Source organism: Pelodiscus sinensis, chromosome 33 (genome assembly GCF_049634645.1).
Source record: "Pelodiscus sinensis isolate JC-2024 chromosome 33, ASM4963464v1, whole genome shotgun sequence".
In the NCBI taxonomy this organism is placed as follows: Eukaryota; Metazoa; Chordata; order Testudines; family Trionychidae; genus Pelodiscus; species Pelodiscus sinensis.
In genome coordinates, this window is record NC_134743.1 from 4,662,705 (window position 1) to 4,678,470 (window position 15,766).

General features: G+C 42.8%; 1 protein-coding gene across 1 annotated transcript in view; it reads left to right on the forward strand.

Moving 5' to 3' along the window:
* Positions 1-15,766, forward strand: part of LOC102451586 (butyrophilin subfamily 1 member A1-like) — a 42,650-nt gene that overhangs the window by 19,772 nt on the left and 7,112 nt on the right. The window contains exons 6-8 of the mRNA XM_075914301.1: positions 1,587-1,643; positions 5,355-5,381; positions 10,061-10,087. Of these exons, the coding sequence (XP_075770416.1) occupies positions 1,587-1,643; positions 5,355-5,381; positions 10,061-10,087 (111 nt within the window). The remainder of the gene's footprint in view (positions 1-1,586; positions 1,644-5,354; positions 5,382-10,060; positions 10,088-15,766) is intronic.

Here is a 15,766-nt window from a genome sequence, read left to right on the forward strand (position 1 = left end):
TGATCATCAGGTGCCCCAGGTGCTCCGTGACATTGTCATCGGGAGCACCGGGAGGTGGTGCCCTAGGTGGCGGCTGAGTCCGCCTATAGTCAAGGGCCACCCCTGTACTAAGCCTCACCTCTTCCCACCCCTTTGAGGGGGCTCCAATCAGAGCTGCCCCCACACATACACACACACCTCCTATCACTAACAGTAGTAAGCACTAGACTTAGGAGTGTAGCTTGTCAGAATTTTTTTTAATTAATTGCTTTTATTTGATGTTCCAAGGTCTTTCTTATACAGGAGGTGAGCCTAGAATGATCACAGAGATTTTTTGTGTCTTTCCAATCTATGAATTTCATAGATAAAATATCCAAAATAAAATAAGGGCATAGCAGCAAAATCTTCTTGAAGCCTTATCTTGGAAGAACTATTGTGCCTAATGTTTACTGCCATGAATAGTCTAAGGCTAGGTCTGCACTGAAAAGAAAAGTTGGAAAAAGATATGCAAACTGCGAACCACAATTTGCAGATCTTTCCCCACTTTTTTTCCTAAAAGAGTCTTTTCTGAAATTTGACCAATCTACACAGGGCCAAATTTAAGAAAAACTCCTCTTTTGGCACATTCCTTATTCCTCATACAATGAGGACTACAGGGATGGCAAAAGAATGCATCTGCTTTTTCGGAAACTTTTCCGAAAAAGTGAACGCGTTCCTTGGACGCGGCAGAGCTTTTCCAGGATACCTCCGGTATCGCAGAAAAGCTTTGCAGTGTAGACATAGCCTAACTGACTTCATTGGACTTCAGTGTGATTATTTATGGTGGTATACACTAGACTTGGAAATGCTGCTTGTCAGATTTTTTATGTAATTATTTTCATCAAAATGAGTTCCTTTGAAAAGCATTTTTACAAAAATATTTCAATTTTTTTTCAGAATTTTCTAATTTTCACCAGAATCTTTAAATCGATAAAACTATACTATTTTGATTATTATTATTATTATTATTATTATTATTATTATTATTATTTGTTTTTACCAATTTTGACTAGTCACTCTGAGACACAGTACTTTTGTCAATATTTGAAAATTTCATTTTAAAATATTTCAACATATAAAGATCAAAGCAATTTTGCTGAAAATATTTTGCCAGACAATTTGGAAAATAAAACACATCAGAATAGAAAATATTTTCAGTTTTTCAACCATTGTTTGCAAGATCAGGTCTGTATATATTTGAAAGAGGAGATATTCTTCTGATGCAGTTTATGAGTATGAAAGTTTTCAGAAGAGGCTGTTAAGAAGCAGTTTGACATTATCAATTCAAAATAGGTTTAATTATGCAAATTGAAGTATTTAATATCATTAGTGTACACAAAGTAAAACCTATTTCCTCAAATTGTTCATGCTCCCTTTCCCTTAACTCTTCAGTTTCCTCTGTATTTTTTTCCCTTCTTCTAGCAAGGCACAGTATAACAAACGTACACTGTACTTATATTTTCTACTTGAGTTACAAAAGCACTTTGCTGAACATCTGTTCATTGGCTCTCTCTGGCACTCCAACAATTTATACAGCATACCAAAATCTTTGATTCTTATTCTTATAGCCAAGCAGAAGACATCAAAGAAAAAAAGATCAGAAGAAGAGACTTTTTTAGTGAGAGGTAATGTATTTCTCTGTCTTAAGCTGTACTTGATATGTTTATACCCAGTTTTGACGTCTGTTTTAACTGAAATTACTCTCTCTCTCTCTCTTTATATATATATACACATACACACACACACACACTTGTTATGTCATAGCGTAATTAAAAGTATTTAATAAGTTATATAAAAAAGACCATTTATTTTTTATTTAAAATTTGCTCATAAATTTAATCATATGTCTATTTCTTCCTGGGAGATCTGTCTCCACTACTGATTACATGTTACAGGGTAAGGCCTGTGCATCCTGACAGCTTTCCTTTAATGTTTTATCACATCAAATAAATGTCACTAAGCCAGGAGACTGCATGTCAGTCATTACATGGATTTCAAGGTGCACGTGTAATGCTAAGTGTATCTCACACCCTTTCAACTACATTCTCTCATCTTTCTGTATTTCAGCCTATTTTCACCCCTTGCTTTGTTGAATCTGTTTTATGAGCAGATCCTGCAAAACTTTTAGGTACCATAGTGCATCACTCCCACTGTGAAATCAGTGAGGTGTGAATATGCTCAGGTCCTTAATAATATCCCTAGAGGCACAAAAGGGTAGGATTAATGAAACCCACCTCAGGAAAGGGACAGAGTTCAGTGCACATAGATGGTGCAATCTTGGCCCTCTTGAGTTTTAAGAATTTTGCCACCGATCTCAATGAGCCAGGATGTCACCCACAGTCAATATAACAATTACTATCTCCCCTGAGGCCATGTGAGGTGGTGTGGTGTAGCATTTGTCCAGCCTCATTTCTATTCTTGTTTCTGTTACTTTGGTGACTGTCCTTGGTCATGTCACATCACCATTCCATGCCTCAGTTTCCCTACATTTAGAATGGGGGATAGGGACACTCACCTCCTTTATAAAAAAAACCCAACAACAACAGATGGTCTGTTAGCACTTTATAGACTAACAAAACATGTAGATGGTATCATGAGCTTTTGTGGGCACAGCCCATTTCTTCAGATGACCGGAGTTATGAGTTTAGGATGTGCACACCCAAAATAAATAGGAGAGGGGAAGGGGAGGAGGGAGGGAAGAAAAAGAAATGGGGGTGGGAGACAGAGAGCAGAGGGAATCAGTAAGTTTATAATGAAACAGATAAGAATCAAAGTCAGTAGATAGGATCCTTCTTGACGTTGGAGTCTCTACACAAAGAGCTATTTGCACCTTCAATGGCTGTTAAGTTGGTAGTGTCCCAACCAACTTTCATCAAGATTGAGTCCATTAGCATGTGAACTGAATTTATGGATGAACTGTAATTCCAATGCTTCCCTGTGGATCTAGCTTGTAGAACTGGTTTGATTCTTATCTTTTTTGTTTTAAACATTGTTGATTTTTTCAGTAACAGACTAACTCAGTTATCCCATGAAGCACCTTTATAAAGTGCTTTAAGATTTAAAGATGAAACTCACTAGATAAGAGCTAGGTATTGTTATTATTACATTTTAGGATCTAGCTGTGTTCTGGCAAAAGAATCAGACTAGATCTCACAACTCAGCTTTTCTCACCCAAGGGGTCCAACAGCTACACCTGAAGGGGGAAGGCAGCAGGCCCTCAGTGATGCCTAGACTGGGTCACCTTCCTCTTCAGCACTGCCTGGAGTGTGCTGCATGGCACCCCTACCTTCCCAGGGAGCCTAAGGAGTCAGCTCTGCTGCTTCCACAGCAACAACCAGAGCCTGGGCCCCAAGGGAATTGCAGTGTTTGCCCCCACCTCTGTGGGGGCAGGCCTTTTCTCACCATAGGCCCAAGGTTTAGTATGCGTAGCTGTACTTCTGGTCCCTGTACAAACTCTCTTGGCTTTTCATGTGACAGGCCCAGGCTACGTCTACACTGGCCCCTAAAAACAGAAAAGCGATGCAAAGCAGGTAAGTCAGCATAGGGAAATCCGCGGGGGATTTAAATATCCCCCGCGGATTTAAATAAACATGTCCGCCGCTTTTTTTCCGGCTTGGGGAAAAGCCGGAAAAGAAGCGTCTAGACTGGCGCGATCCTCCGGAATAAAGCCCTTTTCCGGAGGATCTCTTATTCCTAGTTTCCTGAAAGTAGGAATAAGAGATCCTCCGGAAAAGGGCTTTATTCCGGAGGATCGCGCCAGTCTAGACGCTTTTTTTTCGGCTTTTCCCCAAGCCGGAAAAAAAGCGGCGGACATGTTTATTTAAATCCGCGGGGGATATTTAAATCCCCCGCGGATTTCCCTATGCTGACTTACCTGCTTTGCTTCGCTTTTCCGTTTTTAGGGGCTAGTGTAGACGTAGCCCCAGTGTCTTCACTTCTCTTTGGCTAGACTCCTTTGTGGTTCTCCCAGTCACACCCCATATCAACAGGTTACTGATCCCCTGTTTATAATTTGTGTTTCCTTAATGGTCCTCTTGGATTTGGCACATGCAAGAGAATCTCCTCCAGGAGCTGTGATCAGCAAGAAAATGAAAAGTCTCCAGACATCTCCTTCAAAACTATGTATTGTTGGTTTACCCATAGGAAGATAATATTCAGAGAGAGGGTACATCTACACTGGCCAGTCTTGTGCAAAAACATATGCAAATGAGGTGCAGGGATGAATATTTACATACTTAATGAGCCATCATTTTTGCACAAGAGGCAAGTCTGCACTGCTCCTTCGTGCTCAAGAACCCCCTCTTGCACAAGTGTCATATTGCTGCTTATTTTTAGGCAGAACGGCTCTTGCGCAAGAGGGGGATTTTGCACAAGAAGGAACAATGTAGACTGCTCCTTCTTGCGCAAAATGGCAGCTCATTAAGTATGCAAATGAGGTGAGATGATATTCAGCACCGTGCCTCATTTGCATATGTTCTTGCGCAAGACTGGCCAGTGTAGACGTAGCCAGAGAAAGCGAGAGAGAGAAAAAGACACACTCAGGGCTATTTTATTGGTATGTAAGGGTATGTCTACACTAGCCCCCTAGTTCGAACTAGGGAGGCATATGAAGCATACCGAAGTTGCTAATGAAGTGCGGGATTTAAATATCCCGCGCTTGATTAACATATTTGCATCTGGTCGCCATTTTAAAAAGCCAGTAGCCCGAATTAACTCGCTGCGTGTAGATGCGGTGTTCTGATCCAAAACCCTTCCGTCAGATTAACTGTTAGTCCTTGTATAATGAGGACTAACAGTTAATCTGAGGGAAGGGTTTTGGATTGGAATACCGTGTCTACATGTGGCAAATTAATTCAGGCTACTGGCTTTTTAAAATGGCGACCGGACATGAATATGCTAATCAAGCGCGGGATATTTAAATCCCGCACTTCATTAGCAATTTCAGTATGCTTCATTTGCCTCCCTAGTTCGAACTAGGGGGCTAGTGTAGACATACCCTTACATACTAATAAAATAGACCTGAGTGTGTCGCTTTCTAAGTCCTTAGTTCAAGTTAACATTTAACTGACACGTGCAGTTAGTTCGGATTTTAAAATGGCACCCGGACGGGAAGATGCAAATAAAGCCCAGGATATTTAAATCCTGGGCTTCATTTGCAACTTCGATGCCTACATGAGCCTCCCTAGTTCGAACTAGGGGGCTAGTATAGACATACCCTAACTGATTACTTCCCTGACAAGCATAACTGTCAAATATTTTCTAAAATGTTTTGCATCGGTGGTATATAGAAAATCATTACATTGTTGTATAGTAACATGCCATTTTCTCCCATGCAGACACTGAGACGAAGGCGCTGCATTCAGGTACAGTAAAGGACAGAAAAGTGAGGACAGAAAAATTCAGATATGGATTTTCACACAATGATTAGAAACAGAGGATGACATGCCTTAAGTCGATCTGCCTGGTCTAGTGTAGACTTAGGCAAAGGGAAAGAATTAGACAGTATTCAAAGTTAGAAATATAATCAGGTCATGGTCTTAGCCACATTAGAAAAAAATTACCAATATAGCAATCTATCAATTTTGTCTATCCAGAGAATCAGTGTATGTACTGGTATTTCTGAGGATTAGCTGAAATCTATATTTTACAATATAATATTTTTATGATGTTGTTGTTAGTGTAGTTGCAGTTAGATAGGCAAAAAAGTGCTTTAACTCATATAGCTTATTTTACTGACTAAGCCACAGTAAGCAACATTTCTTGACATTGTAAGTAAAGGTTTTGTTGGTATAACAAAGATGGAAAATATCACTCCCTTCATTGCTATTGTGCAAGCAAATCATTGTAGATCTGCCCCATATTAAGCTGTGTCTACACTAGAAATAATACAGTGGTAAAACAGTGGAAGAGGTTTTTCCCTCACTGTAGTGAATCTGGTGGTAGAAATGTAGCCGTGTTAGTCTGGTGCAGCTGAAACAAAAAAAAGGACTGTGTAGCACTTTAAAGACTAACAAGATGGTTTATTAGGTGATGAGCTTTTGTGAGCCAGACCCACTTCCTCAGATCAAATATTAGAAGAAAATTGTCACAACCATATATACCAGTGGTCGGCAACCCGCGGCTCGCGAGCCACATGCGGCTCTTTACACGCTTTAATGCGGCTCTTCTGTGTGCCGGGCGCCCGCTCCCCTCCCTCCTCTCGGGCGGCCGCCCCAAAAGTCTAGTTACTAGACCAAACCGCAATTCAAACCGCATTTGGAGTGGGGCGGGGCCGCAGGGGGCGGGTGGGCGTGGGCCGGGATCCAATGGGGCTCCGGGGGCGGGGCCTCACCTGGGAAGGGGGCCGGGTGGTGTTTCTCGGCACCTCCTGCTGCTCAGCGCCGCTTCGTGTGAGTGCCGGGCCGGGGGGCAATGAGACGGGGGGGGCGGGAATAGGAGGGCATAGAGATAGTGGGGGGGGGTAAAGGAAGGGGGCTAGAGGCGGGGACGGGGGGGGCGCCGCCCGGGCAGAGTGGCGGGTGGAGGAACCGTGGGACGGAGGGGAAGATGGGGCGGGGGGGAGAAGGAGGGGGCAGGGGCGGGGAAAGGAGGGCAGTGGGGCGGGGGGGGGAATGGAGGGGGCAGGGGCAGGGGCGGAGGGGGAGAAAGGAGGGGGCAGGGGCAGTGGGGCGGGTGGGGAATGGAGGGGGCAGGGGCGGAGGGGGAGAAAGGAGGAGGCAGGGGCAGTGGGGCGGGTGGAGAATGGAGGGGGCAGGGGCAGTGGGGCGGGTGGGGAATGGAGGGGGCAGGGGCAGTGGGGCGGGTGGGGAATGGAGGGGGCAGGGGCGGAGGGGGAGAATGGAGGGGGCAGGGGCAGTGGGGCGGGTGGGGAGAAAGGAGGGGGCAAGGGCAGTGGGGGGGTGGCGCCCGGGGCAGCACGGCGCCCGGCCGGACACACAGCGGGGCGGGGGAGTGGACGAGACAGGGGCACTGGGAAGGGGCAGAGGACGGGGCGGGTCAGTGAGGCGGGCGGGGACGGAGAGGGCAGACGGGGAAGTGGCAGGAAGGGCGGGGTGCGGGAAAGGACAGTGCGGACGCGTGGAGGAGGGGCAGATCAGACACTTCTTTTCGTTGCGGGAAGTCGGGGTGTCTGCATTGCATGGTCGGGGGGTGGTGGCGTTGGGGTCTCTACACGGAGCTGCCTGTCTCTGGTGCTGGGACCCCAGTCTCTTGGGGCGGGCTGCCTTTGCTCGCGGGTCTCACTCCTTGCTTCACAGCTCGTTTGTTTTGTTGCGGAGCCTTTTCTCAGCTGAGACCCCCACCCTGGCTGGCCTGTGCTGCTGTTGCGCTTTGAATGTTATGCTAAGCATTTTGGAGCATTTAGTTTGAACCTGTGTAAAACACTCCTGGGCAGATAAACGGCCCGGGAGAGTAGAGGGGTGGATTTTAGCGATGCTTCATTCTGAATTTTTGCTTGGTCTGAAATGAGAGAAGAAGTTTCTTTCTGTGTGAATTAAACAGTCTGTAAAATACTAGTTCTTTCTTATCGTAATCACTCGGAGGGGCCTGTGCAAAGATACTCAGTGCAGAAGGTCCCTTATCATGATAGCCAGAGACCCGACAACACACAGATACCTCTAAGAAGTGTTAACAAGAACAGCCGGGATTCTGGAAACTGGAAGCTCTCTAAAAATCCAGTGCAGTCTTCACCCTTGAGGTTACTCACTTCTTGCAATTGAACAATGAAAATAGGGCGATTGGGTTGCAGGATTTGGTTTTTTTTATTGTAGCCTTTCTGTAATTGTTCCAGTGAGTTAATGCACTTCCTCATGTTTGGATTGCAGATACTGCTGGGGAAGCTTTGTTTATTTAAAACTGACCTGCTGGGAGGGGGTTGTTCCTTTTGTGCTGCTTTGTGATGTGTAACTGTAGCCTGAACATTTTAAGGTTTTATTTGCTTTCTGTGACCTTATAGTTAGGAATTTCAAGCTTGAGATGTGAATTTGGACAGAGGGAGACTGATCTGAAATACTGAGCTGGCAGCATAGAGATGGTAGTTGAACTTCTTTGCAATTTAGTTTACTTGGCTATAAGGTATAGATGAAGAGCCCTATACAACTTCCACAGAAAGATGGAGTGGGGATGAGGATTTTCAGAAAGACCTATTGATGGAGGATTAGAGATGTAGGGGAATCAGAAGAGAACAGTTCACTGCTGAGGAAAAGGGTTTTAACTCATGCTCACTAAGGCACAGCAATTTAGCTTTAAACTTGGGTTAGCAGTGCTAGCTCATCTGAGGCTGCCCTATAGACTTTAACAGTATACTAATAAGAGTTAAATGCTGTGTTGCTGTATCTTCACTGTTTTATCCTAAATTAGCTACCCTTGAGTTAAGCATACTTTTTTTATGTAGACATACCCAAGAGTGGTGAAAAGGCATACTTGCATGCAGAATATTCTCAATAAAAACTTATTGAAACTAAAAACAGTGTACCATCCTATGTATTTTCGGGTTTAAAAATGTGGCTCTCAAAATAAATTTCAATCGTGGTTTTGGCGAGATTTGGCTCAGTTGAAAAAAAAGGTTGCCCACCACTGATATATACCAAAGGATACAAATTAAAAAAATGAACACATATGAAAAGGACAAATCAAATTTCAGAACAGAAGGGGGATGAAGGGGGGAGGGAAGGAGGTAAACGTCTGTGAGCTAATTATATTAGAGGTGATAATTGGGGAAGCTATCTTTGTAATGGGTAAGATAATTAGCGTCTTTATTCAAATTTGAATGTAAAGTGTTGAATTTAAGCATGAATGACAGTTCAGAGGATTCTCTTTGAAGTGAAGTCTTAAAAGGTCTTTGAAGCAGGATGCAGGTAATCAAGTCATTGAGACAATGTCCTTTCTGGTTGAAATGGCAAGAAACTGCTTTTTCTTTGTGATCCCGTCTGATATCTGTTTTGTGGGCATTGATCCTTTGGCGAAGTGTCTGAGACGTTTGTCCAATGTACATAGCATGTACATTTTATGTACATAGCATGTACATAGCATGTACAATGTAGTGAATCTATCTTTCCAAGAGGTAGCAGTAAGGTCAATGCAAGAACTGTTTTGTCTATCTAACACTATCTACACTATGGTTTGATTCAACTTAATACTGTCTCTGGGGGCTGTGAATTTTACCTGAGGGTACATCTACACTGCAGGCTAAGCTTGAATTCAGCTATGCAATTTCAGCTACATTAATTACATAGCTGAAGTCAAAGTATAGTATCTTAACTTGGCTTTTAGTGTTGCTCACATTGCAGGAGGACAAAGGAAGAACACTCTCCCTTTGATTTCTCTTACTCCTCATGAAATGAGGGTTATAGGAGTCAGAATAGGAAGCCCATTATTTCAAAATTATTTCAAAATAATGGGTTTGTTGTTTAGATGTGTCCTGTTATTTTGAAATAATGCTGCTGTGTAGATGTGCCCTAGGGCTGAGTCGAGACTGCAGGGTTTTTTCGAAAAAAGTAGCCTTTTTTCGAAAAAACTTCACCTGCGTCTAGACTACAGCTGCGTTCTTTTGAAATTAAATCGAAAGAACGTGGCTTTTCTTTCGACAGTGGTACTCCTAATTTCACAAGGAAGAATGCCTTTTTTCGAAAGTGCTCTTTCAAAAAAAGGCGTTCTTGAATGCAAACAGGGCTTTTTCGAAAGAGAGCATCCAGACTGCCTAGGTGCTCTCTTTTGAAAAAGCGGCTTGCTTTTTCGAAAGTACTGCTTGCAGTCTAGACGCTCTTTTTCGAAAGAGGCTTTTTTGAAAGTATCTTTCGAAAAAGCCTCTTTCGAAAGAGGCTTGCAGTCTAGACGTAGCCTAAATGTCTCAACTGTGTCAACTTAAGTCTCTAGTATAGACCAGTTATTAGATGTAACAACAGATTATTTGTCACCTTTATAGAGATCAATAGTTTTGTCTATTCAGAGAATCAGTGTATGTATTTCTCAGGATTAGCTGAAATCTGTTTTACAATATCAAATTGGTAATAAAAGCTTTTGCTTTCTCTTTTTCCTTTTACAGAATGTCAGGAGCTACGGGAAAAACTTGGTAGGGCCTATTTTATGGTTTAGAATTAATTAGCAACTATAACTGTACAATGTACAATGAAGTGTGGGTAATCTGAAGTATACAACAAGATACTAGGAATTCTTGCTTACAGTTTCTCTTCTCCTCCCTCCATCCTTACTCTCTGGCTGTGTCTACACTGGCAAGTTATTCCGGAAAATCAGCCGCTTTTCCGGAATAACTTGCCAGCTGTCTCCACTGGCCGCTTGAATTTCCGGAAAAGCACTGACGATCTAATGTAAAATCATCAGTGCTTTTCCGGAAAAACTATGTTGCTCTCGTTTGGGCAAAAGTCTTTTTCCGGAAAACTGTTCCGGAAAAGGGCCAGTGTAGACAGCAGAGATTTCTTTTCCTCAAAAAAGCCCAGATCACGAAAATGACGATCAGGGCTTTTTTGCGGAAAAGCGCGTCGAGATTGGCATGGACGCTTTTCCGCAAAAAGTGCTTTTCCAGAAGAGCATCCTGCCAATCTAGACGTGCTTTTCCGGAAATACTTTTAACGGAAAAACTTTTCCGTTAAAAGCATTTCCGGAAAATCATGCCAGTGTAGACATAGCCTCTATGTATGATCCTATAACTAATGAGAAAATTTCCAATTATTGACTGTAAATAAGCATAACATTAAAACTACAGAACTGAGTTCCTTCAGACTTGGTTTAGTAACACTTCAATATCAAGCTATACTTAAAGATTATACCTTACTGTCGTACCTCGGTGTTTTCGTACCTCGGTACCTTCGGTGGTCTGGACTGTCAGTGTCAGCGTCGTCTGGTCAGGGTTGTCCTGGCGCGCTCCTGACAGGACCTCTACTCCGTTGTTAAACTCTCGGCTGCGTGCGTAACAATCGGTACTCCCTTTATCTAGAGCGTTAGACCCCGTGCACTTGGGTCAACACAAGAGATCTCTGAGAGGCCCCAGAAACGACAGATGCAGGCAAGATTTGAAATCAATCAAGCAGGTTTATTGTCAAATGCGAAGCTCTACCAGTTGGTAACAGAGATCAGTACAATGTTACACCACTGGGCACTATGGCCCGCGTTGACAAGGTACCAACACCGGACAGGCCTATTGCCATATAACAGATATTAACAGCAGTTAGTCAAAATTAAGCTACTGTGCACTCTGTAAGTTTAGGCAATGACACCTGCCGTTCAGACACCTAGTGCGCCCCCCCCAAGGTCGGCCGGAGAGCACCCTCTGCGGTGACCTTTTATAGACAGGTACAAACAATTTACATAATTTCTTTACGCACCAGGTTACCACCCTCTGTTGCCTAGTTACCACCCCTCACCTTACGGAAGGGGGGCTTACTTACTATCCTTCATGCTGTCAATTTCGACCCAGTCCTGAACTTAGGTCGATATGTGCATTAGTTTTTAGGGAGTTTTTGTACCAAGACATTTCTTATTAAGATGTTCCAATACTCCCCTTTGGCTCACAGTCTGTACCCAGTACCTCCCTGTGTCCTTCCATGCTCGACCTAACTTACACAATCACACAATTTATCAATAGGGCCTCTTTCTTGGCTCCTGTTACTGAACCAAAGTCTTGCACACTGGATTGCAGGTCTGTTGCTGTTTTCATGTTATAGGCCTCTATTTAGGCCTGCTGACTCGTTACTGACCTCAACTTACTACACTTACTATCATATCAAGGCTTCTCCTTCACATTGCCAGACTCACTGCTTTTCCCACTGGTGTTGTAGGCAACAGGGAGGGCTGGAATAATTGAGCTCCACTGGAGACAATAGGGCTGCATCTAGACTGGCATGATTTTGCAAAAATACTTTTAACGGAAAAGTTTTTCCATTAAAAGTATTTCCGCAAAAGAGCATCTAGATTGGCATGGATGCTATTGTGCAAAAAATGCTTTTGCGCAAAAGCATCCATGACCAGTCTAGACGCGCTTTTGCACAAGAAAGCCCTGATGGCCATTTCAGCCATCAGGCTTTCTTGCACAAAAAATTAAGGTTCCTGTCTACACTGGCCCTCTTGTGCAAGTATTCTTGCTCAAGAGGGCGTATCCCTGAGCGGGAGTGTCAAAGTATTTGCGCAAGAAGCACTGAATTCTTACATTAGAACGTCAGTGCTCTTGTGCAAATTTAAGTGGTCAGTGTAGACAGCTGGCAAGTTTTTGCGCAAAAGCAACTGCTTTTGCACAAAATCTTACCAGTCTAGATGCATCCTAGATGTTTTGGGATTTATTTCTCATTATTGTCCAAGTAGGCCTCATGGCAGACCCAAGATATGTTCCTCTGCCAAACTAAAAAAAAAATTCACAACACAAAATAAAGGAAAATGCCTTTCCAATATCCCCTGCCTTGTTATGGGCCATCCTTCTTCTAAAGAGGCAAACAGGAATATAAATTACCCTATAGGGAGACATGTAGGCTGCTCCAAGGTGGGGGAGACTTTCTCCCTGCTATCCTAATCTTGTGACAGCTTCTCTCTTCTCCTCTTTCACCAGAAGAGGGGTATTTAAAGGTCTCAGAAAGCCCTTAATGGGACTCAGGTGTCCCTAGCTAATCTGAACCACTGTTCATCTTTTTATAGTGAAAAGGGAATGTATCATTCTAGGCCTATCAACTACCTTCCATCCCCCTCTTACAGATGTCCAGCCTGACTTTGCCACACTATACTGCCATTTGCTCTATGAAGGAACATCCCATTTGATTCAAATATTCATTAATTAATAAAATAATGTATAGTTATATAAAGGGAGTCCACAAATGCTAGGAGTCTGACTAATAAGATGGGTGAACTAGAGTACCTCGTATTAAATGAGGAGATAGACATGATAGGCATCACTGAAACCTGGTGGAATGAGGAAAATCTGTGGGACACAATCATACCGGGATATAAAATATATAGAAAGGCTAGAGCAGGCCGGGTGGGTGGCGGAGTGGCACTGTATGTGAAAGATAATGTAGAATCAAATGAAATAAAAATATTAAGTGAATCAACATGTTCCATAGAATCGCTATGGATAGAAATTCCATGCTCCAATAATAAGAAATTAGCAGTAGGGATATATTACCGACCACCTGACCAGGACAGCGATACTGACATAGAAATGCTGAGGGAGATTAGAGAGGCTACCAAAATAGAGAACTCTATAATAATGGGGGATTTTAATTACCTCCATATTGACTGGATACATGTCACCTCAGGAAGAGAAGCGGTGAAAAAATTTCTCAATGGCTTAAATGACTGCTTCTTGGAGCAGCTAGTGCAGGAACCCACAAGAGGAGAGGCAATTCTCAATTTAGTCCTGAGTGGAGTGCAGAATCAGGTCCAGGATATAACCATTACAGGACTGCTTGGGAATAGTGACCATAATATAATAACATTCAACATTCCTGTGGTGGGAAGAACACCTCAGCAGTCCAGCACCCTGGCATTTAATTTCAAAAAGGGAAATTACACAAAAATGAGGAGGTTTGTTAAACAGAAATTAAAAGGCACAGTGACTAGAGCCAAATCCCTGAAAGCTGCATGGAAACTTTTTAAAGACACCATAATAGAGGCCCAACTTAAATGTATACCCCAAATTAAAAAACATAGCAAGAGACCTAAGAAAGAGTCACCGTGGCTTAACCACCATGTAAAAGAAGCAGTGAGGGACAAAAAGGTATCTTTTAAGAAGTGGAAGTCCAATCCTAGTGAGATAAATAGAAAGGAACATAAATACTGTCAAATCAAGTGTAAACATGTAATAAGAAAAGCAAAAAAAGATTTTGAGGAACAGCTAGCCAAAAACTCAAAAAGAAATAACAAAATGTTTTTTAAGTACATTAGAAGCAGGAAGCCTGCTAAAAAACCTGTGGGTCCCCTAGATGATCGAGCTATAAAAGGAGCAATCAAGGATGATAAAGCCATTGCGGATAAAATAAATGATTTCTTTGCTTCAGTATTCACGGCTGAGGACATTGGGGAGATTCCTGAATCTGCACCGTCCTTTGTGGGTGATGAATCTGAGGAACTGTCCCGGATTGAAGTGTCATTAGAGGAGGTTTTGGAACAAATAGAAAAATTTAATGTTAACAAATCTCCGGGACCAGATGGCATTCATCCAAGGGTTCTAAAAGAACTTAAATGGGAAATTGCTGAGCTATTATCTGTGGTTTGTAACCTATCCTTTAAATCGGCTTCCGTACCTAATGACTGGAAGGTAGCCAACGTGACACCAATATTTAAAAAGGGCTCTAGAGGCGATCCTGGCAATTACAGACTGGTAAGTCTAACTTCAGTACTGGGCAAATTAGTCGAAACAATAGTAAAGAATAAAATTGTGAATCATGTGGAAGAACATAATTTGTTGGACAAAAGTCAACATGGTTTCTGTAAAGGGAAATCCTGTCTTACTAATCTATTAGAGTTCTTTGAAGGGGTTAACAAACATGCAGACAAGGGGGATCCAGTAGATATAGTATACTTGGATTTTCAGAAAGCCTTTGACAAGGTCCCTCACCAAAGGCTCTTGTGTAAATTACAAGGCCATGGGATAAGAGGGAAGGTCCTTTCTTGGACTGCAAACTGGTTAAAAGACAGGAAACAAAGGGTAGGAATAAATGGTAAATTTTCAGATTGGAGAGGGATAACTAGTGGTGTACCCCAAGGGTCAGTCCTGGGACCAATCCTTTTCAACTTATTCATAAATGATCTGGAGAAAGGGGTAAGCAGTGAGGTAGTAAAGTTTGCAGATGATACCAAACTGTTTAGGATAGTCAAGACAGAAGCAGACTGTGAGGGACTCCAAGAAGATCTCACCAAACTGAGTGATTGGGCAACAAAATGGCAAATGAAATTTAATGTGGATAAGTGTAAAGTAATGCACATCGGGAAAAATAACCCCAACTATACGTACAGTATGATGGGGGCTAATTTGGCTACGACAAATCAGGAAAGAGATCTTGGAGTTATCGTGGACAGTTCTCTGAAAACTTCCACACAGTGTGCAGCGGCGGTCAAAAAGGCAAATAGGATGCTAGGAATTATTAGGAAAGGGATAGAAAATAAGACCCAGAACATCTTACTGCCCCTGTATAAAACTATGGTACGCCCACATCTTGAATACTGTGTACAGATGTGGTCTCCTCACCTCAAAAAAGATATTTTGGCCTTGGAAAGGGTTCAGAAAACGGCAACTAAAATGATTAGGGGTTTGGAAAGTGTCCCATATGAGGAGAGGCTAAAGAGACTGGGACTTTTCAGTTTAGAAAAGAGGAGACTGAGGGGGGATATGATAGAGGTCTATAAAATCATGAGTGGTGTGGAGAGGGCTGATAAAGAAAAGTTATTTATTAGTTCCCATAATAGAAAAACTAGAGGACACCAAATGAAATTAATGGGTAGCAGGTTTAAAACTAATAAAAGGAAGTTCTTCTTCACACAGCGTGTTGTCAACCTGTGGAACTCCTTGCCAGAGGAGGCGGTGAAGGCTAGGACTATAATAGAGTTTAAAGAGAAGCTGGATAAATTCATGGAGGTTAGGTCCATAAAAGGCTATTAGCCAGGGGATAGAAATGGTGTCCCTGGCCTCTGTTTGTCAGAGGCTGGAGAGGGATGGCAGGAGACAAATCGCTTGATCATTGTCTTCGGTCAACCCTCTCTAGGGTACCTGGTGCTGGCCACTGTCGGTAGACAGGATACTGGGCTAGAT